The 25,282-nt window shown below is 37.7% G+C and overlaps 1 protein-coding gene across 1 annotated transcript; it reads right to left on the bottom strand.

Moving 5' to 3' along the window:
* Positions 1-744: 744 nt before the first annotated feature.
* LOC121381968 lies at positions 745-18,442 on the bottom strand. Its single transcript, XM_041511406.1, has 8 exons — positions 17,975-18,442; positions 11,647-11,702; positions 10,256-10,747; positions 8,056-8,206; positions 7,692-7,802; positions 6,681-6,818; positions 4,183-4,332; positions 745-2,259 (listed from the first exon to the last, which is right to left on the bottom strand). Exons 1-8 carry the CDS (start codon positions 18,054-18,056, stop codon positions 2,090-2,092), a joined length of 1,350 nt encoding a protein of 449 aa, XP_041367340.1. The 5' UTR covers positions 18,057-18,442; the 3' UTR covers positions 745-2,089.
* Between the last annotated feature and the right edge of the window lie 6,840 nt (positions 18,443-25,282).

A 25,282-nucleotide genomic window follows, 5' to 3' on the forward strand; every position in this document is an offset into this window, starting at 1 on the left:
ACTTCTCCAACATCTTACACAGATGCTAACATCCCTTAAAGCTCTCGTTATGGGGGATGGGTAAAAGAAATAATGGAAACAAATTCTATATAGAGAAATCATCTCTCTTTTTTTAATATAATATATATACACACATGTATATATATATATTTTAAAGGAGTATATGGGTGCATTTAGTTCTAATTATTACTCTTAACTACAAAATGGCTTCATTTTTAAAACAATGTGTTCACCTTCTTGATGAGGACTGTTGTGTACAAAGGTATTATATATTCAACTGACAGAGTCTTTTCCTTTTTGTTTTTCCGAGGACTCATATAAAGTAGCTAGTTAGCAATGTTACTTGTAGATTTTTACGTTTTGAGAAGTTTAAGATGTTGATATACATAGCCCTATATCAGTGTATGTATGATGATGCTTTACGTTTCCGCAGGGCAGGCGCAGGAGTCAGATAGTTCTATTTTTGATATATTTTATATATTTATGACTGCTGGGCCTGTGTCAGAGAGACGTGATGTACTGTACAGTGATTTTTATAAAGGAATGCCTTACTAATCAGATGTTTTCATACACACGGGGAGCACAGCTGCCTGTCAGGAGCACAGAATGTAGATATTCTGACTAGTAAAACTGTTCAAATATCACACTGCCTCATCTTCTTTCTTATAATTATTATTTACGTGACAATGCATGAGAAGGTAAGCTTACATTCACAGCTTGTTATTGATGAGAAAATGGGAAAGGAACGGATTCAGAGCTTTTTATTGATGAAAGAATGGGAAAGGAGCCGATTCAGAGCTTTTTGTTACAGACCTCGCCATTTAAGGGGAGCTGTTACTCTTGCTCCCCATCACTCTCCTGAGACTTACATGAAGTCCAAATCACCCCACATTATTGAACAATCCTATAGGTTAAATATTTGAAACGATCATCAGTTTAATATTTTATTGGAAAAAGTAGGTTATGTTGTTCACACTGCAGCATCAACCAGCGTAGGTATTTTGATTTTCAGATCCTGTCCAACGACAAATTGCAGAACATTCTGTATTCCAAGGAAATTCAGTATTAAACCTACACTGTCTGCAAATAAGAATCTTAAACAGTGTTCACATTGTAGCAATAACCAGCTTGTCTTCTCATATTCAGATTCTTGATGTGACATAACATTTCATAAAATCAATACCATTTTTCTATTCCATTGTGATTTAGCATGTAAATGTCATTTTAACCAAAGGTTCCTGTAAATTTGCTCCCTATAAAGCATAAACAAAAACAACAAATCTGACACTTCTAGTGAAAACAAATTGTATGCATGTGTCAGCAAAACTTTATACTACCATTTATTCAGTTGAATATACAATTTTATATACCAATTTCACAAGGTATTCAAGATAGAAGATATTACTGTTTGTGCCATCAATTCCCAAATTCTGATCAAGTTTTAAAAATGGACAAAGGAATTACAAAGGCTGCATGAGGTTGACTTTGCCTTTGAAATGGATGGTTTTTAACAACAAAGAAGAAGATATGTATATAGATGCCATCACTGCATTCACACAAAAATTACCATGACAAAAAATATTTTGTGAAAAAATAGTTATAATAGCATTTTCCACAGCAGTCTTGCTGTTAGTACAAGAGAGAAGTTTAATTTCTGAGTATCAAAAATAAATGATCAACTGGATGGGGAGGATTGCCGGTACTAATTTACAATGCATATTACTTTGGAATACTGTAGGTGTCTTCCTTTTTCAATCCTGCATCCATTCCTGACATACATGTAGACCTGATGATGCAGCTTTTGGAACATCCTAATATTCAATGATTTGCAGCTTACATAAGTAACTATTGTTCAAAGCTGAATTTAGACTGGTCTATTGTTCCAAATATTCCTACCAGGACGTTGATCTTAAAGTGGCCTTACCACCTTTCATATTCTCCATTTGTTTTTGTTGAGTAAAGGTAACAGTGTATCCATGGTATTAATTTAAATGTTTTCAACATTCACAATAGACAAGAGAGTAATCTCGGACTATCTTTGTCTGTTTTAAAAGTTAAACAAGACTTGGTATTCAAGTTAGGCCCACTATTATCCTGCAGGTCTCGTGTATCGGTAACAGGTGAAGCAGCAGTTCATTAGCACTGCCTGGTTCAGCCTGCACTGCTCTACAGGGAAATGGCGGAAGAAAGACGTGCAATTCAGACTTCCAAACTGATTGGTGTTGAAGATGACAGGACGATCTCCATAGCGACAGCTATCTGTGAATTACAAAATGAAAAAACTATTATTTTCAGTTAAATTAAGAAGAAGTTTCATTAAAACTTTTAATTCATTTTGTTTTCATTCAGTGAACTTGTTTTTTTTTTTAAATTTCAAAACATGCACTTTGTGTACACTGATCAGTGATCACAAGTGACACCTAACATCAGTAATACTATAAAGAAAATCATCAAGTTTAAAGATAAATCTTTTCACACCGTAGACTTGCGAAATTCCATCACATATTGCGACACGGTTCCTTATTAAGTCTCAGATGGTGCTGAGAGGATTTGGCAGATAATACTATTGTGATCCATGTCATATTTGCAAAGACAAATTTAGTAAATCTGTCAGGGCAGCATTGGTGCAGCCAGAGCTTCTTTTCCCCCTACCATGTTATATATTTTCTTATTAACCCCATAACATATGACTGTGTGGTTGCCTCACCCCAGTATAAAAGCCTGGCTATGCCAGTGCAGGGCAGCACATTGCTATTGCTCACCACCATACACTTCATTGCCATTAGTTCTACATGCAAGAACCTCGAAAACATTTAAACTATTTGGCCATACCAGAGCCCCAACCCAAGTTAATACACTACAGGTGGGGGTTTTATGCAATGGAGCTAATAATGATGACTTGTGGTGTGGGGTAGGAAGGAAGGAAGGAAGGAATTTTTTAATTTAATGACACACAGCACATTTTATTTACGGTTATATGGTGTCGGACATATGGTTAAGGACCACACCGATATTGAGAGAGGAAACCCACTGTTGCCACTTCATGGGCTACTCTTTTTTGATTAGCAGCAAGGGATCTTTTATATGCACCATCTCACAGACAGGATAGTACATACCACGGCCTTTTTTACACCAGTTGTGGAGCACTGGCTAGAATGAGAAATAGCCCAATGGGTCCACCGATGGGGATCGATCTAGACCGACCACACATCAGGTGAACACTTTACCACTGGGCTACGTCCCGCCCACTGGGTGGTAGGAGTGCTCTCCTGTTAGGGTTATCAAATTGTAGATGTTCTTCCCTGCAATCTGAAATATTTTAAATCTGCGTTTCCATCATTTCCATACCTACCATGGTTCTTGATCTACCAGTTATATGGATTTGGATGGAAAAAACCCATGTCCACACAGGGAAATATTGGTCCAAGGACCAACAATATCTAGACAGAATTTCATTTCATTTCAGCTTATTTTTGTGCTTATATCCAATTACGGTTCACGCATGCTGTCCTGGGCACACACCTCGGCTACCTGGGCTGTCTGTCCAGGACGGTGGGTTAGTTGTTGGAGGTTAATAAGAGAGTAGAGGGTGTACTGGTCTTACACCCAACCATTAGGTCGTTAAAATTTGCTTTGGGTTGTAGCCAGTACTGGCATGCACTCACTGTACCTACCAGCCTCATGTCCAATGGCTTAACCATGACACCACCGAGTCCGGTTCTCGACTGAGAACTCTACCAGTCGGTGAGCATCATCCTGTGTTCTATTATATATAGTACTCAAAATAAATTAAGGGTCAGTAAACATATTTTCCACGCAAGTGTATTTTACAATAATACCATTATACTGCAATGCAACAGAATTTTCACTGTTGTGCCTAATAAGCAAAAACAGAAAACAATTTTTGATGTGTATATTTGTAGCACCAATGATCCTAATAAAATTAATAATATTGAAAAAATGGCGGAATTTTTATGGAATACACAGCTCTATTCTTTGTGTCAGTGTTTAATTTTGATGAACCTGAAATAAACATATATTTACTGACCGTTAATTTGTTTTGATCAGTATATATGTATGAAAACAAGGTTTTTGTACAGAAAATAATAAGTTGAACTAAAATGCCTTGGATGCAAGGCACACTTTGAGGCTTATTGTGAAATTTAATTAAGACCAGTTTACCTGGCATATCGTTTGGCATACGTTGTTGTAGTCGTTGACACGTTTGACAGCAGAGTCGTCTGATGGTTTCGCTGTAGCAGTTGATGCGCACACCTCCGAACTGATCAAAAGGACGACACAATTCGCTGTTTTGGTCTCCCCAGGGGCACTCTGAACGTAAACGGTGTACATCATCATATTGCATTATTTTGACATAAATTTAAATTTCTCGATCCCACACGTACTATTTACATAATTAACCAGATAATATCAAACGTTTCATATGTTGGCACTAGGCATCAACAGATGCTTCCTGGAAGACTACTTAGCTAAAATAGAAAGTAGAGAGAAAACCAGACCTACGTTGAGTAGGCTACGTTTAGATTCGAGTCTTATCACTCCATATATGTCCTAAAATCTGAACAATCCGCTTGAAATTTGTCTCTTGTCTCTATTTACGTGCCTATATCAATTTAATGTTCAGGGCCCCGTTTTACTTAGCGATCTTCGTGCTAAAGTGCACAACTACCTTACGCAGTGACGGTGATCTTCTTACACACCCGTTGGCGACAATACTTGTTAACACATTTACGTGTGTTAACAAATTCAAGACATACGACTGGCTGCTCCGAGGTCATAACCAGGTCACCAATGGCATACGTCCAATAAAAAAAAAACAGCGCGATGGAAATCAATTAGACTGTGAGGTATAGTTAACCTGCCAATTATGTGTTTGTGACGTGTAAGTCCGCTATAAGTGCAACGGCTGTAAATAATTTTGAGTCAAAAAAGATGTTCAAATATGCTTGAAACCTGTGTTTTTTTTGCAGATATGTAAGAAATAGAATAATACATTCGTGTCCGTTAGATACCATTTATCTCACAACTCGTTTAAAAGCGTGACAAACTCGTTTTCGCTCGTCAGATACATTTTAAAACAACTCGTTGTGAGATAAATGATATCTAACGGACACCCATGTATTATTCTCTATTTAGCGCTAACATCGCTTCATAAAAGGGGACCCTGGTACGTTCGTAACAGGCGTAACTTAATACATCGCCAGTCTATAGTATAGAAAACCCAAGAAGTAAAGATCGCTATATCAAGCCGGTTTAAGGATCCGTGGGGCCTGTAGCACAAATAACAGCGGGGGGCCCTTCCCAGGATATATATTTTGTTTCAGGAAAAATGACATGGGGGAAAATAAATGTACACATCACTGAGGGCCTCCTGAAGCTACACGTGCTACTAGGATAAACTGGTTCTGCCAAAACTTTAAATACTTTTGGTGGGAAACTGATAAGTCAAGCTAATAAGCCATTATTAAAACGCTTTACAGAAGAAAGGGAAAATTGTTTATATTTTAAAAATATGTTTCAGTAGCTTTTAAAATATGCAACATAGGCCAACGTTCATTCATTTTGTAGAATAGACAGAGATCTGAGATACAATACCTAAGTACATCAGTTTTGTACATTAGACTAATATCTGGGTTATTCTTTACTGAAACCTTCTCTGTACAGTAGACAAAATACCTGGGTTATTGTTCTTACTGACATCTGTTATTTTTAGTAGAAAAAATACTCGGGTTATCGTTCTTACTGACACCTTTTTTGTGCAATACCTGGATTATTCTCCTTACTGACATTTGTTGTTTTGTTTAGTAGACAAAATACCTGGTTTGTCATTCTTACTGACATCTGTTTTGTACAGTAGACATATATCTGAGTTATCGTTCTTACTGAAACCTGTTTTGTATAGTAGACAAATAACTAGGTTACTGACGTCTGAGGTTGTTTTGCATAATAGGCAAATACCTGGGTTATTGTTCTTACTGGCATCAGTTGTTTTGTACAGTGAACAAAATGTCTGGGCTATCGTTCTTACTAACCTGTTTTGAACAACAGAGAAATACCTGCAGGGCCATAGCTAGGGGTTTTTGGGGATTTTTTAAGGGTTTTTTTTTTTTTGGGGGGGGGGGAGCAACTGAGTAGTTAATAGTTATAAATAGTCTAAAACTCCTTAAACGGTTAAGAAGAGAGTTTTCTTTAAATAATTTTTTATGGGGAAAAACTGCCCTGTTGCCCCCCCCCCCCCCCCCCCCACGCTAGCTACTGCCCTGACCTGGGTTATCGTCCTTACTGACATATGTTGTTTTGTACAGTAAACAAAATACAGGTCTGGGTTATCGTTCTTACTGACACCTATTTTGAACAATAAACAAATACTTGGGTTATCGTCCTTACTGACATCTGTTGTTTTGTACATTAGACAAATACCTGGGTTATCGTCCTTACTGGCATCTGTTGTTTTGTACATTAGACAGATACATGGGTTATCGTCATTACTGACATGTTGTTTTGTACATTAGACAAATACCTGGGTTATCGTCCTTACTGACATCTGTTGTTTTGTACATTAGACAAATACCTGGGCTATCGTCCTTACTGACATCTGTTTTGTACAATAGACAAACACCTGGGTTATTGTTCCTATCAGTTTTGTAAGAGATAAATACCAGGGTTATCGTTCCTGCTGACTCTCCTGCAAGTGCTACAACAGAGTCTTTGATTCTCTGGACTGTAACACATGCTTGGGTTCTGTGCGACTCTCTGACAGCGAGGTGTCATATCCCCGTACTCGCAGTTCAGCTCCCCTGAAATGTAACCAACACTGTCATCAAAATAAGGACTGCTACGTACACATATTTAGCACAGAATTGGTCCCAGTGAGTGTTTAACAAGATGGAAAGTATTTTCACCCAAGGGAATGGATGTATCTTTTAAAATCTATAATACACAAATACACAACATTGCCAACATTCAATTAGTCCTCGTTCTTGGTTCCCCCTCCATCCCGCTCATATCGTTCGTTCGTTCGTTCTCTCTCTCTGTCTCTCTCTCCCTCTCTCTCTCTCTCTCTCTCTCTCTCTCTCTCTCTCTCTCTCTCTCTCTCTCTCTCTCTCTCTCTCTCCTGTATGTGTGTCTTTCTGGATAGCTCTCTGGAAGAGTCTGTCGTTTGTCCAGTTGGTCATGTCTGGAATCATGACCGATATGATCACTGTTTGCTATTTTGTTGCTATTGTTTCATCGCTCAGTTGAGCATGTAGAGATGTCTCGTGGATTGTTCTGAAGCTGGCTACCCTAGTCCCGTACTCATGAAACTTTAAACACTAGATTCAAGCTTTGCTAAAGCTTCGCTCATACATACAGCATGAAGTATTCAGTCTTGACTTCGCAGTTTTATAAACATGGGCCTTGGTCTGCTATATAATGTTATTGAGAAAAAGGCCACCGTTTAAGATGCAGTATAAAAGAGAGGTCGTTTTAATGACTTGGGACAGAAATTCAAAATGTAAACGTACGTTGTTACATTTACCCGGAACCTATAATTCTGGCACAAACATTGATGCCAGTTTTTGGATAATTGTGAAAGACAGTCTAAAAACAACAGCTGGAAAAGGAATCAATTGGAATTGAATGAATTGGGAATTTATACATGAAAGAGTAATATAACGAATCTAAGGTACCTGTCCTGTGCTGTTCGCATGTTTCACAGCAACTCTGTCGGTTACGAAGATCATAACAGTCGAACGGCTGAATCTGGCGACACTGGTAGGAATGGTCACCATACTCACACCCTGAACGAGAAACAATTCTAAGCAGGATATACATGTATACATATTAGTAGTCGGATCAAATAGAATTGTAAAAAAACATTTTATTTGATACTTCAGATGGCCTCTGCCATGGTACATTTTGTCTCAAATACTAGTTTGACACCACTAAGCATATACATTGTAGGTTTATCATCAAACTGATCTATACGTAAATATATTACACAGATAAGAAATAAAAAGTAAAATTAAGAGTACAGCTACAACAAATCCTTACCAATCTTTCCTGGGTTCTTTAGTTGTCTGCACTTCTCACAACAGTCACGTGAAGTGAACTCGTGTCTGTAGCAGAGGAAGGAACCATAGTGGTCTATAGCTCTAGGACAGTCCATCCCGTTGATTCGGAGTCTAATACCAGTCTCCTGACACTGCAACAAACATGTCCAACACATGATAACAATATAAATAGCTCTAGGACAGTCCATTCCGTTGATTCGGAGTCTAATACCAGTCTCCAGATACTGCAACAAACATACTCAACACATGGTAACAACATAAATAAGTCTAAGACAGTCCATTCCGTTGATTCGGAGTCTAATACCAGTCTCCTGACACTGCAACAAACATACTCAACACATGGTAACAACATAAATAGCCCTAGGACAGTCCATTCCATTGATTCGGAGTCTAATACCAGTCTCCTGACACTGCAACAAACATACTCAACACATGGTAACAACATAAATAGCCCTAGGACAGTCCATTCCGTTGATTCGGAGTCTAATACCAGTCTCCTGACACTGCAATGAACATACTCCACATGATAACAACATAAATAGCTCTAGGACAGTCCATTCCGCTGATTCGGAATCTAATACCAGTCTCCTGACACTGCAATGAACATACTCAACACATGTTAACAACATAAATAGCTCTAGGACAGTCCATCCTGTTGATTCGGAGTCTAATACCAGTCTCCTGACACTGCAACAAACATACTCAACACATGGTAACAACATAAATAGCCCTAGGACAGTCCATTCGGCTGATTCGGAATCTAATACCAGTCTCCTGACACTGCAATGAACATACTCAACACATGATAACAACATAAATAGCTCGAGGACAGTCCATTCCGTTGATTCGGAGTCTAATACCAGTCTCCTGACACTGCAACGAACATACTCAACACATGGTAACAACATACATAGCCCTAGGACAGTCCATTCCGTTGATTCGGAGTCTAATACCAGTCTCCTGACACTGCAATGAACATACTCCACATGATAACAACATAAATAGCCCTAGGACAGTCCATTCCGTTGATTCGGAGTCTAATACCAGTCTCCTGACACTGCAATGAACATACTCCACATGATAACAACATAAATAGCCCTAGGACAGTCCATTCCGTTGATTCGGAGTCTAATACCAGTCTCCTGACACTGCAATGAACATACTCCACATGATAACAACATAAATAGCTCTAGGACAGTCCATTCCGTTGATTCGGAGTCTAATACCAGTTTCCTGAAACTGCAATGAACATACTCCACATGATAACAACATAAATAGCTCTAGGACAGTCCATTCCGTTGATTCGGAGTCTAATACCAGTTTCCTGAAACTGCAATGAACATACTCCACGATAACAACATAAATAGCCCTAGGACAGTCCATTCCGTTGATTCGGAGTCTAATACCAGTCTCCTGACACTGCAATGAACATACTCCACATGATAACAACATAAATAGCCCTAGGACAGTCCATTCCGTTGATTCGGAGTCTAATACCAGTCTCCTGACACTGCAATGAACATACTCAACACATGGTAACAACATAAATAGCTCTAGGACAGTCCATCCCGTTGATTCGGAGTCTAATACCAGTCTCCTGACACTGCAACAAACATACTCAACACATGGTAACAACATAAATAAGTCTAGGACAGTCCATCCCGTTGATTCGGAGTCTAATACCAGTCTCCTAACACTGCAACAAACATACTCAACACATGATAACAACACAAATAAGTATAGGACAGGCCATTCAACATATGGTAACAATATAAATAGGTCATGGGGCACCGAGTACCAGTCTTTATATTAGGTACAACGAGTGGCCCTTATAGTAAATTCCAATATCTGGCATTTATTCATTTATTAATTTAGTCAGTCAGTCAGTCAGTCACATGTATACATTCGATTTGTTCATAAAGGTACTTTATTCAACCATCTACAAAACCACCATATACCATGTTCGAAAAGAAATTTTCTTTTTCTTTTTCCTTGAAAGAATATTACTCAATTATAATACTAAAGTTTAATATTCTAGCATTTAGAATAGATAATTTAATTTTCAATTCGTGTGACGCGCCATTTTTCAACTTATCATGATTAGCTTCTAGGTCACACAAACACATACAATTGTGGCCATTATAAAACTGAGCTCTTTATTTATAACTAGTCATACGTACACCAAAGGGAGCGGATGGATTGTAAGGGTAGGTGCCGCCTTGCTGAGTGTATGTCGGCTGAACTGCCCCAGGATTTTGTCTGTTATTGTATACCGTCTGCTGACCACCACCCAATGTCGGCTGCCTTCTGGTTCCTGTCGGCTGCCCTCTGGTTCCTGTCGGCTGTCCTCTTGTGCTCGTCGGCTGCTGATATCTTGGATGATAAGGAACTTGTCCGCTGTTCGTGGAAAGTATAGGCCCCACAGGATAACTCACAGAATTCGGATACCTTCGTCCGGTAGGATGTCTCACGTTTGTAGTTTGGTGGTATGACCCAGAGTTGGATTCTTGTGACGGATACTGTCTAGATCCTGAAGGATTGTACACGTTCGTTCCAAATGGATATTGTTGTTGGTTTCCGCTCGCTGGATTATATGGACTGTTGCTATATGTTCTCCGAGTAGAACTTGGATTAACATTACCTGATAAATCGGGCTGTGTCTGGGGAATAGGCTGAAAAATATAATATTGACTGTGAGTTACATATTTTAAAGGTAAAGGTAATTTGTCTAGATAATATGTCTACCGAAAACGGTGCTCTTGAATTGTGGAACAAGGTTTAATATTTCAATTAAACCTGAATAACTACTCACTCGGATAACAGTAAAGACAAATATCATGGAAAGATGTATAGCAAGAACAGAAGTCCCCTAATCCTCTCCCAGCAAAGAAAATAATAATTGTTGATGCAGTCAGTGTATTTGCCAGACCTTACTAATATGTACATTTTGTGTCCACCTGGACCCCACAGCTAGTTCAGGCCTTTCTGATTTCTGGCCATGATACTTTTGTCTCAAAATACACTGATGTGATTATGACTCCCTCATATGATAACAAAAAAGAAATAAAGATATTCTGATATAAAATATTTCAATTCAGTGACATTATTGTATTATAAGTTTTTCTCCTCAATGAATAATGAGGTCCAAACGGACCTCTGAATGCTAAAGCAATGCCGTGCCATTTTTCAGTCACAAAGATTGATATGATAGTGTTTGGATAAAAATAACATTGAAAGAATGTTTTGTATCATTATAAAAACACAGATACTTTGGCGTTCTACACTGATTCTGCTTAGGGTCCGTATGGACCCGAATCAAAAATTGTATACTAGTTCACACGGATTCTATGGCTATACCAAATTGGAGATGGCATGTGTCGATGTGACAACTACATAAAAAGAGAGACACCAATAACTGAATGATCAGAAAATACACAATGTATCACAAAATATGGATGTACCGATGAGGTTAAGGTACCACGTGCTCGTACATAACATAATTACATATATTTCATTCTTCTTCGTTATATTAGTATTAATAATTAACACTAGTTGAAACAGAAATACTCACGCCAATGTCTTCTGCAATGTTCCGTTTAAAGAGATGATGTAGTATAATGGACTCATCTACCAATAATAATAATAATAATAATAATAATAAAATATATTTATTTATTTCACACCAACACTTCACAACATGATCAAAACACAACAATAATAATTGTAAATAAATAAATAAATAATGTTTTTAAAAAACCTAAATAAATAAAATATTTATATGTTTAGATTAGTTGTTTGTGGTTAGTAAGACAGTTAAAATTTATTTTGTTCAAACGACACCAAAAAGAACACATTGATTAATTAAACATCGGCTACTGAAGGTCAAACATTTGATAATTCTGACAGTCTTTGAGGAAATCGTTACATTTCCCCATTAACATTAGGATGCCAGGATCATTCTTCCAAAGTTGTGTAATTTCGACTATGCATCTGTGAAGTTTCATAGTCGTGCAAAACTCTTTGATATTCAACCTCTTCTATCTACAAGGACCTATTATTAAACGAGCCCAAGCAGCGATGTTTTTATACTTCGGTTTGTTGTTTCACTTCGGGATTTTTTTAAAAGAAATTACGTTGCCGCCATCCTTTGTGCGGTTAACTCCGCAACTGGATAATCACGGCAGTGGAAATTAAACATGGAATATGCAAACCAAGAGCACAAGAAGACTTTCAAGATGAATCATCTCCATTTATCATGTGTTGAGCATGTTAACATTCTTATTTGACATTTCTGGTTTTCTGTTTTTTAATCGCCATTTTGAATAAAGATAAAATTTCAGTGATCGTGGAGTTACGGTCGCGGTGTTGACATTCCTAGATGTAAATCATCCTATACCTAATTCGATAGGGATGATGTCACTTTAAAATCTTCCACAAGTTGTCATGTTATGTGGGTATTTTATACAATTTGATTTTTAATTAGCATAAAAATTTGTTTGCGGTATTAACACACATAAACATATGCTTCAGATACGCTGAATTTACTTCGATTTGTTGATAAGGGCAAGGTGGCAATTGCTATGTTACTATGCTAAATTGCTATGATGAAGGTCGTCAGATGATCTGTGAAAATTACAGCTAAATATAGTTGCGGAGTTGACCATACTAATTTATTTTCCATTACACAAGTTTTGGAGAGAACAAACCCTGTTTAGTGACTTTTTCTTATATCATTTTAAAGATATTTAGAGAGAGAGAGAGAGAGAGAGAGAGAGAGAGAGAGAGAGAGAGAGAGAGAGAGAGAGAGAGAGAGAGAGAGAGAGAGAGAGAGAAAGGGAGGGATAGGGGTATAAAAATTAATCTTCAAACAACTTAGTCATCTTAATTATTACTGAGACATATTATGTGGAGTTGTAAAATGTGATATTAAACTGCAATGAGCAATCGTTTTTAATTTGATCACATGCAATTACACAACTTTGAGAGAATTACCAAGCTAGGGTTTTTATATGTACATCAACATAGACAGGACAGCACATGCCATGGCCTTTTGATATACCAGTAGTGGTGCACTGATTGGAATGGAAACAAACTAATCAGAGAATAGGACCACCGAGGGAGTTCGATCCTTTAATCCAAGCACATAAGGGGAGAGCTCTACCGACTGAACTAAATCACGCCCAGTAAGACAGAAGTAGTTGTGCAGTTCACTCCCACACCTCCCCATTATACTGTTAAAACTAGCTCTATATGGGAGTCAGTACTGGGATACAAACCTAGTACCTGCCAGCCAATTTTGTTATACTGTACAGGAGTTGTGTACTATACAATAAATAAATAAATAAATTAAACATTAAAATTAAATTTAAAAATTAAAATTAAATACAAATTAAAAAACCCCAAAAAAACATTCAAAATGTTATTTATGAAAGTGACAGAGACCATTTTTGTTTCACATCAATAATTATGAGTGTTAAAACCATTAACTTGAATTTTACACTGTTGTTCCAAATAAAATCACAGCACGAAGGAGCATTATCTCGGTTTGTGTTTCTGGCGATAAACGTTGTGTAAATACGAAAACACATCACAGTTCTGTTGTCTTCCATGTAAATGGAAATTCGCTTTCTTCTTATCGTGAACAATATTACACACAAACGTATGATGTTATGTAAACACGTCTAACGTAAACAGCGGGCTTATCAACGTTTTCAGACAGGGGAGCTCAGCATGTAATTTACAATACAAGAACACGCCCGACTGCCGTTCCCAGGATTGGTCCAGATATGATAGATATATGTGGAGGGGTGCAGTGGGGCACAATGTCTTTTGTTAGCTATTACCCACAGAAATAAAATTATATAGTTTGGCTTTATTTGCATTTAAAACAGAATAAATAAAAAAACATGGATGAAGAAGAGGTAGAGAAGAGAAAGAATGAAAGAAAGAAAGAAAGAAAGACAGAAAGAAAGAAAGAAAGAAAGACAAAGAAAAAAGAAACTCTAGCAGTCCCATCAAATTGTTTCTGTATATGTTACCTCCCCCTGCTCACTCCCCGTCCCTTATGATAATGTAGGGCCTATAGAACAGCCCTTGACTGACGGTGTGTGCATGTAATGTATATATTAAATTACTAACTACAGCAAAGATATGTAAGTTAAGATATGTACACAATCAGAACAGGGTTTTTTTTCCCTTCGAATCCACAGATGAATAGGTGGCTAACGCCCATGCACATCTTAATATCTAGGCTATCTACTTTACTGAAAAGACAAGACCACCAAGGAATGATTTTTTCAAGAGGTTCCACCAACATTGCTTCCTGCTAAACCTGCTAGTTTTTGTTTGAATATATCTTGAACTATATGACCATTAAACAAAAACAAACAAATACCAAATATCGTTTACTAATAAAAACAAAGCTACTGGAAAAATCAACAGAAGGAAGGAAAGAAATGTTTTATTTAACGACGCACTCAGCACATTTTATTTACGTATATATGGCTTCAGACATATGGTTAAGGCCCATACAGATATTGAGAGGAAACTCGCTGTCGCCACTTCGATTAGCAGCAAGGGATATTTTATATGCACCATATCACAGACAGAACAGTACATACCACGGCCTTTGTTACACCCATTGTGGAGTACTGGCTGGAACGAGAAATAGCCCAATGGGTCCACCGAGGGGGATCGATCCTAGACCAACCGCGCATCAAGCGAACTCTTTACCACTAAGCTATGACCGATGACGCGTTGTCGTGGATACGTGTTTGCATACATTGTTTACGCCCAGTGGCAGCACATTACAATTTTAATATTCTAGACTGATTTGTGCAAACATTAAGTGTCAGGACGATAAATTTGATAATGCTATTTATCACAAATAAAAAAGAAGAAAATCATAAGGCACTAGCATTGATAACAATCCAAATTTACTGGTACCATGTGCACTTAAGTACTCCAGTACATCACTTTATTTGTTTGCATTTACTATAGTTTGACACCCAATAGCCGATGTATTTTTTGTGCTGGGGTGTCGTTAAACATTAATTAATTAATTCATTCATTCATTCATTCATTCATTCATTCATGCATTCATTTAAGTATTCCACGAAGCAAAGTACTAATGGTGAACAAATTGCAGACTGAAAACACCAACACTTCTTAGTATGAGTCGTGAGGTCGATCCCACTCGGAGGACCCACCTATTGAAGGTTTTCTGTTGCAATCAGTGTTTTAAAGTTAAAGTTTGCTTTGTTTTGTGACACCACTACAGCACATTGATTGATCAAAGGCTATTGGATGTCAAACATTTAGTCATTCTGACATTATTATTAGAGAGAAAATTCCCTACATTTTTCCATTAGTAGAAGGGGATCTTTTATATGTACCATTTCTCGTTCCAGCCAGTGCACCATGACTGGTATACCAATGGCCGTGGTGTGTGCTATCCTGTCTGTGGGATGGTGCATATAAAAGATCCCTTGCTATTAATGAAAAAATGTAGCGGGTTTCCTCTCTAAGACTACAGGTCAAAATTACCAAATATTTGACATCAATGTGCTCTAGTGGTGTCGTTAAAAAAATAAACTTTAACTTTATATGTACCATCCCATAAACGGGATAGCACATACCACGGCCTTTGATATACCAGTTGTGATGCACTGGCTGGAACGAGAAATAGTTCAATGGACCCACCAAGGTGATCGATCCTAGATCGACTGCGCAACAAGCGAGCGCTTTACCACTGGGCTACGTCCCGCTACCCTTTGCTTCATGACTGGCATGTCAAACGTCGTGGTATGTACTGTCCTGTCTCTTTGTAAGTGCATAAAACTAAAGAATCGGTAAGAGCGGCTTAATATGTAGCGACAGTGGGTTATCAATCTTACTGGGTGAGATGTATCTCAGTGGTAGAGTGGTCGGGGTGTCCTAGTCTGTGTCATTGGTACATCAAAAGCCATCGACTGAGATGCAACGGGTGGCAGTATCGATCGCCCTCAATAGATTCGGGTTTTAACCCATTGGTAAAGCGCTCGCTTGATACGCGGTAGGTCATTGGGCTTTTTCTCGTTCCAGCCAGTGCACCATGACTGGTATATCAATGGCTGTGGTATGTGTGGATGTAAGATGGTGTATATAAAAGAATCCTTGCTACTAATGAAAACATGTAGCTGGTTTCCTCTCTAAGACTGAACGTATATGTATAAAAATGACCAAAATAGCCGATGATTAATAGATCAATGTGCTCTAGTGGTGTCGTGAAACAAAACAAACAATCCGTCCCAATTAATGCCTCACCAAAGAGTGTGGTATGTACTGCCCTGTTTATGACACATAATATGATATTCCTGGCTTACTGGCTAATGGTTAGGAGTGGCCTACGTGGTGGCATCGGGTTTCCTTTCTGTCTAATGTCGATATAACTATATGTTATATAATTAGACATCAAATAGCCGTAGTTTACAATGTGCTGAGGTGTCGTTAAAACTACATTCCCTGGAATATTTTTATTATTTAAGCATATAGAACAGAAAACATTCCTTTCCGTTCTTATCTCGCTTTCTAGACACGTGTCGCAAGTGTTAGATACCCTATACCGTAAATTAAAATTGTGCTGAGTGACGTAGTATATATTTTTTTTCATTCCTTTCTTCCATAACGGGGCGGGATTTAGCTCAGTTGGTTGAGTGCTCGCTCGGGGTGCTTGCGTCGCAGGATTAAACCACCTCGGTGGATCCATTCAGCGGATTGTTTTCTCTCTCGTTCCAACCAGTGCACCACAACTGAACAAAGGCCGTGGTATGTGTTTTCCTGTCTGTGGGAAAGTGTATATCAAAGATCCCTTTCTGCATTAGAAAAAAATGCAGCGGGTTTCCTCTGATGACTACGAATCAGAATGACCAAATATTTGACATCCAATGACCGATGATTAATTAATCGATGTGCTCCAATGGTGCGTTAAACAAAACAAAACAAAAAATTCCATAACATGTGGCTTCACGACTTTCTCGTCGTGTTTCGTGATATGAAGGAAGGATCATATATAAGCACGCTGAGATACAAGGCTATACTATGTCACAAATACTAATAGTGCTCCGTCGCCCCCGGCAGGGGTGGGGAATTTGGCGTCTAAACTACTCTTAACTTTAACCAGCCTTCATATCCATCTATCGTTTAACTTGATTTACCAAACGTGAATGTGACAACATTGAGTTATGTGTACTAAAATGATTTTTAACTGCTATAATATTTACATGATCCAAGTTAAACATTTTATTTTGAAATAAAAGAAAAGCCCAAACTTTTTTAATAATACATTTTATAAGTTGTGCCAGCCAGCAGTCATTGTATTTACTGACTAAAAAAACAAGCAAGCAAACAAACAAAACAAAAAGTGGAGAAATCATCTTTTGGCTTCAATACATCTTGATAATATAGAAGTATTAATATAAATAACTTTTGACAACACGTATTCTACAATAATTGTATAGAAGCGTAGATGTAAAACCTATTTAAACAGGGATGTCCTAATACTGTACTAAACTAGCCAAGGCATAATGTCATTTCTGTAACTTCAACTACGCGATTTAAAAACTAAAAATTATGAAAATTGTAATAAGGAACAGAAACTGTGTTTGTTTTTTCTACTACTATTGTTGTTTTTATTTTTAATTAACCATTGTGTGCAGCAGATATGCTAGGGAGAACTTAGAAACATTAAATAAATCATCCTAATTTGAGAACGTTTGTTGCCATTTATCACTTGATATGACTTAATTGTTAACAATCTATTTCTGGACAAAAAAGATCAAGTATTATACCTAAGTACTGTTACAGTGCAGTTTGGTTGATATTTTTGCTATTTGAAATGATGAATAATTAACATTACGTACCTTCTTTGGAAGACGTATCATCACAATACACTTTGAATTTGAATAATCCCAGAAACAAAACATAAAAATTAACAAAAATCATTTTTCTTCACAAGCCACGACTGCAGCGTGCGTATGCTGTGACGGTTTTGTAGAACTCTTTCGATTCCGTTTCGTTGTTTGCCAACTTGTACGAAACACCGCCGGTCTTTGACAGAGTTCCAAGAACACAGCAACTAGGCAGAGACGGACGAAAACAACAGCCACCTAAACGTCGGCAGCAATTATATGATTATCGTCCCTGCCTTTCTTATGCCCCGTTACATCTTCCGCGCAGAGTTTTAGCGTTCCCCCCACAGAGAGACGTCATCTACGGATTTTCATCACATGTCCCGCTTCCCACTGGGTCTTAACCATCGGTACCACCACGCTAATCGACCATTTGATGGGAAAACTACAGTAGAACAGATTCCAGACCATTCCCAAGCCGGCTGTCGAGGCTAAATCGTCCATGGATCCTACATGCGGTGCCGGGAATGGAGAGTATGCTAGAAAAAAATTGTTTCCAAAGAATATTGTTTTCAGACGCTATTTATTAGGAAATGACCGTGTTGAATTGCGCATTTTGACGGCAAGACGCATAACGATAGCTGGAGACCTACAGCGCGTAAACCAAGAGGTTTTGACCTTTCAGACCGAGATAGTATGAGTTTACCATTTAGTTGTAGCCATACAAAAACCGTCAGGTGCTTGTCTAATTCTTCAAAGAACACGTATACTCTTATTCGTGAACCGGCCTCGGTGGCGTCGTGGTTAGGCCATCGGTCTATAGGTTGGTAGGTATTGAGTTCGGATCCCAGTCGAGGCATGGGATTTTTAATCCAGATACCGACTCCAGTGGGTAGGTATAAACCACTTGCACCGACCAGTGATCCATAACTGGTTCAATAAAGGCCATGGTTTGTGCTATCCTGCCTGTGGGAAGCGCAAATAAAAGATCCCTTGCTGCTAATCGGAAAGAGTAGCCCATGTAGTGGCGACAGCGGGTGTCCTCTCAAAATCTGTGTGGTCCTTCACCATATGTCTGACGCCATATAACCGTAAATATAAATGTGCTGAGTGCGTCGTTAAATAAAACATTTCTTTCTTTCTTATTCGTGAATTTTCATTTACCCATTATTAAAACTGCAAATGTATTAAATGTGTTTTGCCCTCAAAATGAAAATCTTGTTTTTTTCTGAGAAAATTGACAATTGGGGGTGGGGTGGAATTAATTATATTTAGCACTGGCCTGGGGTGTGATAAGTCATGGAATCGATCATATTCTTGGTTGAATTAGTTTTTTTCGAGGAAAATAATTTTCTCCATTCCCAGTCAAATCCTCACAACCGGTTAGACAATAAATAACCGTACACTAAAATATTCTGATGCCGTTAAACAAACATTCAAATACAGGCCCGTAGGAAACGGGGGGGGGGGGGGGGGGGGTGAGGCACGTGCGCCCCCCCCCCCCCACACACACACACACTTGTGAGCCTTTTTTTTAATGTTTGCCATTGTAACCAAAATCTGATATAGAGTCTGTACTCGATCCGTCACTGCTGCCCACCCCCCACTGCCCACCCCCCACTGCCCACCCCCAAAGTCGTTCCTATGGGCCTGAAATATCCATCTTTTCGATTTCGATTTCGATGGCACGAATACAGTGGGTGGGGGTGCTGGGGGCGTACACTTAACTTATTCTTAAGTGCATTTGTTTTAGAAACAATAGCCCTTAAAAAATAATCTTCACTTTGTAATCCAGATGTCAGAAAACCATGATTTAGCGTAGACCCTATCTATTTATTTATTTTTACGGGGGAGTATGCCCCCGGATCCCCCGAGAAAATTCGTGCCTTGCTTGTTTAATTCTACATAGTGCCCTTTTTATCTAGTCTTACAAAATTCCTGCATCCGCCCCTGATGTATAGCCTTTATTTGTCCTGTTTTAAAATGGTTTTTATCTTCAGTACTTAAGTCTGTTATTATTCGGCAGTAGGGATTGGAGAGGTGGGATATTTTTCTTTTGTGTATTAGGTTGAGGTGTTTTTAAATAGTCTATTGCCTCAGACATATGCTAAAGTCACAGAGTAAACCCAACCCCCGACCATTCCAAACAGAATCCGCAACTGAGTCACACGAACCAATTTAAATCTAGGCCGCGATTCAACCTTGAATATATAAAATGCGTTGTAACTGCTTTTAAAGCAACCCACAGTCTATTTTTTACTCATTTTAACCGTCACGAATAATTAAACCTGTGAAAAATGATTCAGATTTCCAATTACTGTTTCTAATGTTAGCTCACAGCTGCTATAAATTCTGTAAAGTTGACATCGTATCTGTTTTTAGCCTGCAGAATGCCAAGAATTTATTGATGACTGTAAATTAATGATGAAAAAGGACGTGTTTTCTAGAGGAAAAAGAAGAAGAAAAAAAAGAAGAAAAAAAAAAAAAGAAGAGCTAAACATATTAGTTGCTGTATATATATATATTACAAGCGTGTTATTTTCAGAATTTCGAGTAAACCTCAGCTGAAAGACGAAAAATTAAAAATAATTAAAAACAAAAATTTAGTTGTTACAAAAGAAAAATACAAAATAAAAGTTTAACAGAATTAAGAAAAAGGAAAAAAATTATCTTTTATTATTATTATTGTTATTATTATTATTATTATTATTATTATTATTATATCATTTCATGAGTTCAGCTTTTCAACATTCAAATTTACCATTAGGCTACCTTCATGTCAAAAAATATTACTTCAACTTCGGCATTTGATGTCGACATATATGACAACTTTTGAGATGTATGCGGATTTCAGACAAAGCCATATCATTCTGGAAATGAAGTAGTTCATCATTTATGACGTTTAAGGATGGGACATGGTTTCCTAAAAAAAATTGCATGACTTGTTGAAACGCAATTACATTAACATATTTGATAGTAAAAAATGAAGGCCAGCTAATATTCATTTTTTTTACCAGCTAATAGTCCCGAGTCAGACCCCCGATCCTATCGGAGGCCGGACTCGGGATAGGCGTGTTCGAAACCCTAGTGGTGTAAGGACACGTTAAACAATTTACCAAGCTAAGCTAAGCCAGCTAATACGTTTTGTATGATAATTTTCAGCTTTTTAAACGTTGTTACCTTCCTTTATATAATATGTAGTATGACAAATTATAGTAGGTTAAATCTTAATCTTATGAAAGTAGGTTCTTAGGCAAGGCTCCTAGAATTTTTACAAATTCCACTAGGTATGGGATCAGTGATTTAAATTTTTTTACTAGCCACAATTAAAAATTCACTAGCCCAAAAGATATGTTACCTAAAGAGGGAGATAGCGATTAAAAACACTAAGATTGGGGGTGGGGTTGGGGCAGGATATTCATATTTAAAAAATGCAGCGTTTGACAACTAGTTTTTCACTAGCCATCGAGCATGGCAATAATAGTTATTTACTAGCCTAACATTGAATAACACTAGCCATGGGAGTGGGACTACCATAATTTAGAAGCCCTGTCTTAGGGCTTTGCACTGGCTGACTGGCCGAATGCCTTTACCTTGATCTGTAACTGTGCGGGTGTATAAAAAAAAACCTACACATTGCCCTTCTTAATGTCTCGCGCTCGGTACAGTTACTACCCAAAATTACACGAGTTTCATGTAATCGAAGATAACAATGACTTTGACATATACTTCTGACGAGGAAAACGTATTTAGATACGTTTGGCAGAACATTTAACGAGAACGTGAACGCGCGCAGTGCGTAAGAGAGTACGGGCAAGCGCATTGACTAGTTTATGAGTTTGTCTGCACCTAAGTCGTTCACTAATGCTATAGCCAGCTTATCATATCAAGGCATATTGAATTTAAGTGCAAAACGGATGATCTGTATGATCTGAAAATAAACAAATACATAAAATAGCTTTTATTGATTAAACTATTAAGCATTAAAAAATATATATTTGTAGTGAATAGATGTAAGTCGTCATAAGCGTACGAGATGGGATAAGTGTTGCTGCCAGGAGCTAGTATTAGCTCATTTGGTAGATCACAGAATTCTTCTGTGGTCCGTCTGGGATTGATTCCCGTCGGTGGACCCATTATGCTATTTCTTGTCCCAGCCGGTGCACCACGACTGGTATATTAAAGACCGTGGTATGTAAAAGATCCCTTGCTACTAATGGAAAAATGTAGCGGGTTTCGTTTGTCAAAATTACGAAATGTTTGACATCCAATATGCTCTAGTGGTGTCGTTTAAAAACAATATAAACAAACTCTTCTGGACCATTTTAACGCGAACATTACTCCTTTTTTTAAAGCAAGTGCTGGATATGATCAAACGTTTAACTGAATGTTTCTTATTAACTGACTTTTTTTTTTGGATACTGCTACCACATAATTTATCACTTTGACACACCAACTATTGTTCTGTCCAATGCTAGCAAACCTACCTATTGTATATATACATCTCTTTCGGGGTGTTGCAGTTACAGAAACCAATGTATAGGCTATGGAATTTCCATTATGATTACATGATTAGCCTATTGTAAGGAAGGAAGGAATGTTTTATTTAACGACACAGTCAACATGTTAATTAAAGCTATGTGACGTCGGACATATGGTCCCCTGCGCGTGCTGTAACCTCACCGTGATGCAGGGGTGTAACATTCTCTTTGAGAAGGACCAATACAGCAAAAATCCCCTTCTTTTCTTCGAGATACAACTGAAATTTTGAGTAAAAGTCAGTATCTATCTGTGATATTTGTATTTTTGCACTGTTCTTTACACTGTTTTTATTTAAATCTTGAATTTTTATATTGATGTTGATCATCACTTTATTTGTTTGCATTACCATAGTGTGACACCCAATAGCCGATGTATTTTTTCGTGCTGGGGTGTCGTTAAACATTCATTCATTCCATTTGGGCATATGGTTAAGGATCACACGGACTAGTCCGTTTTCCAGGGCACTAAATCTTGCATGCTCCCCCGGGGAAATTTTAAAATTGAATGGCTTTAAACGTCTTTTCTTGGCATCTAAATCGCAAAATTATCCATTTTTAAACAATAATGTTAAAACTATTTTAAGCATTATTTTGCATAGTGTTATAACCCAAGAATGTTTTTTTTTCTTGGCATCTTGATAGCAAAAGAGTTCAAACATTTTACTCTTAGATCTCAATCACTAAATCGTGAATTTTAGCGTTGACCGCCGTCGAAATGACCAGGGGCGGGAGAACGGGTGAGGGGGACGTGAAAAAAAGCCATAGAATCAACTTTGCTTCGTACATAAGTATGACTATCATTATTTCATTGTAATTTGACTTTGATAACTTTTTTTTAAAGGGCACTATTCTAGGGACGGCTCGGTCTAGGTAGGGCAGATATACATGCACACGATACAATGGGGCACTTGTAAGAACTTGTAAATTAAAACTTTAAAAGGTACTATTCTAGGGACGGCTCGGTCTAGGTAGGGCAGCTATACATGAACACGATACAATGGGGCACTTGTAAGAACTTGTAAATTAAAACTTTAAAAGGTACTATTCTAGGGACGGCTCGGTCTAGGTAGGGCAGCTATACATGAACACGATACAATGGGGCACTTGTAAGAACTTGTAAATTAAAACTTTAAAAGGTACTATTCTAGGGACGGCTCGGTCTAGGTAGGGCAGCTATACATGAACACGATACAATGGGGCACTTGTAAGAACTTGTAAATTAAAACTTTAAAAGGTATTATTCTAGGGACGGCTCTGTCTAAGTATGACAGATATACATGAAGAGGATACAATGGGCACTTGTAAGAACTTGTAAATTAAAACTTTAAAAAGTATTATTCTAGGGCCGGCTCGGTCTAGATAGGGCAGTTATACATAAAAACGATATAAAGGAGCACTTGAAAATTGTAACTTGAAAGGACATTATTCTAGGGACGGCTCGGTCTAGGTAGGGCAGTTATACATAAAAACTATACAAAGGGGCACTTGCAAATTATAACTTTAAAGGGCATTATTCTAGGGACGGCTCGGTCTAGGTAGAGCAGATGTACATAAAAATGACAGAACCTATTGTTCATTAGTAATTTTGAAGATCTATACAATTTTAAAGCAAAAACTATTAGGTAATCAGTAACACAGACACACATCTACAAGCTTGCGCATACAGGCACAACTTAACTTCATGCAGCTAAAAATGCTTACGTATAAAACAATTTTTATACAAACAAAAAGGGCACTTGAAAAAACATTGGGGGGGGGGGGTGTCCCCTAGTCTCCCTGGATCCGCCTCTGTTATATAAAAAGTAGCCATATATTCATAAAATACATATATCAAAAGAGTAGCCACAAAATACATATCTGAAAAGAGTAGCCATATATTCATAAAATACATATATCAACAAATCGGTCGCTGCAGAGCAAATAGTTTTCAATTTTTAAAATACACCACCCTATGATTGGTGGCCAAACAATGTACACCCACAAAAACCTTCACCTTCACCACTCACATGGATGCGGCAACAAATTATGTAGCCTATTTGGTGACTTATCCCCATCAATATCTATGTCCTCAAATTTAATAAGTTTAAATGTTTCAAACAGAAATAATGATTATTACTTTTGCAACCCTTTACATCACAGCAGCAATATCACTGCCTGAACGGGCACAGGTTAGTAAATGGTATGTAACCAGTTCATGTTTATTTGCTGTTACCATCTTGGATTCAAGCAATGTTAAAAGTTCCTATATTAAGAAGTAAATGCGAGAAATGAATTCCTTGCTTTTTAAAATCCTGTATTTGAAGTATAAATTATTGTTTGGGGTAAAACAATATGTAATATATAACTATACTGCTTACTCTTGGTGGCTATTTTCATGGTCATCTTGGATTTAAATGATAATGATAATTCGATCAGCAAGATGTTGTTATAAATGATTTCATTGGACCATAAAATACAATTACTAGCATCAAAATCTTTTCCCAGTGGATGTAAAATGTGATAACTGCAATTTTCTGGTTCTGGCTGCTATGATAGCAGCCATCTTGAAATTAAATGATGTTGTGATGCCTTAATTAGCTGTGGGTAGTTCATGTAGAGAATACTCAACGAGCTACTCGGCAATACCGTTTATCTTGCACGAGTGAATTGATGTTGTCCTTCCCGAGTCTTTTCTTTCCTCCACTTCTCTCTGTTCATATGGATAATAAAATGAATTCCTGGACCCCTACATATTGCCAGTTCTGTGTTTTGGCAGCCATCTTGAATATTTCAAAATGCT

Source organism: Gigantopelta aegis, chromosome 9 (assembly GCF_016097555.1).
Source record: "Gigantopelta aegis isolate Gae_Host chromosome 9, Gae_host_genome, whole genome shotgun sequence".
Lineage (NCBI taxonomy): Eukaryota > Metazoa > Mollusca > Gastropoda > Neomphalida > Peltospiridae > Gigantopelta > Gigantopelta aegis.

Excerpts from the sequence above, each read along its gene's own strand:
- LOC121381968 (XM_041511406.1), bottom strand. The coding sequence starts at position 18,056 with ATGATTTTTGTTAATTTTTATGTTTTGTTTCTGGGATTATTCAAATTC. Across the intron at positions 10,748-11,646 it reads ACATTGCAGAAGACATTGGC|CCTATTCCCCAGACACAGCC; the intron begins GTGAGTATTTCT and ends TATATTTTTCAG. Across the intron at positions 6,819-7,691 it reads ATGCGAACAGCACAGGACAG|GGGAGCTGAACTGCGAGTAC; the intron begins GTACCTTAGATT and ends GTTACATTTCAG.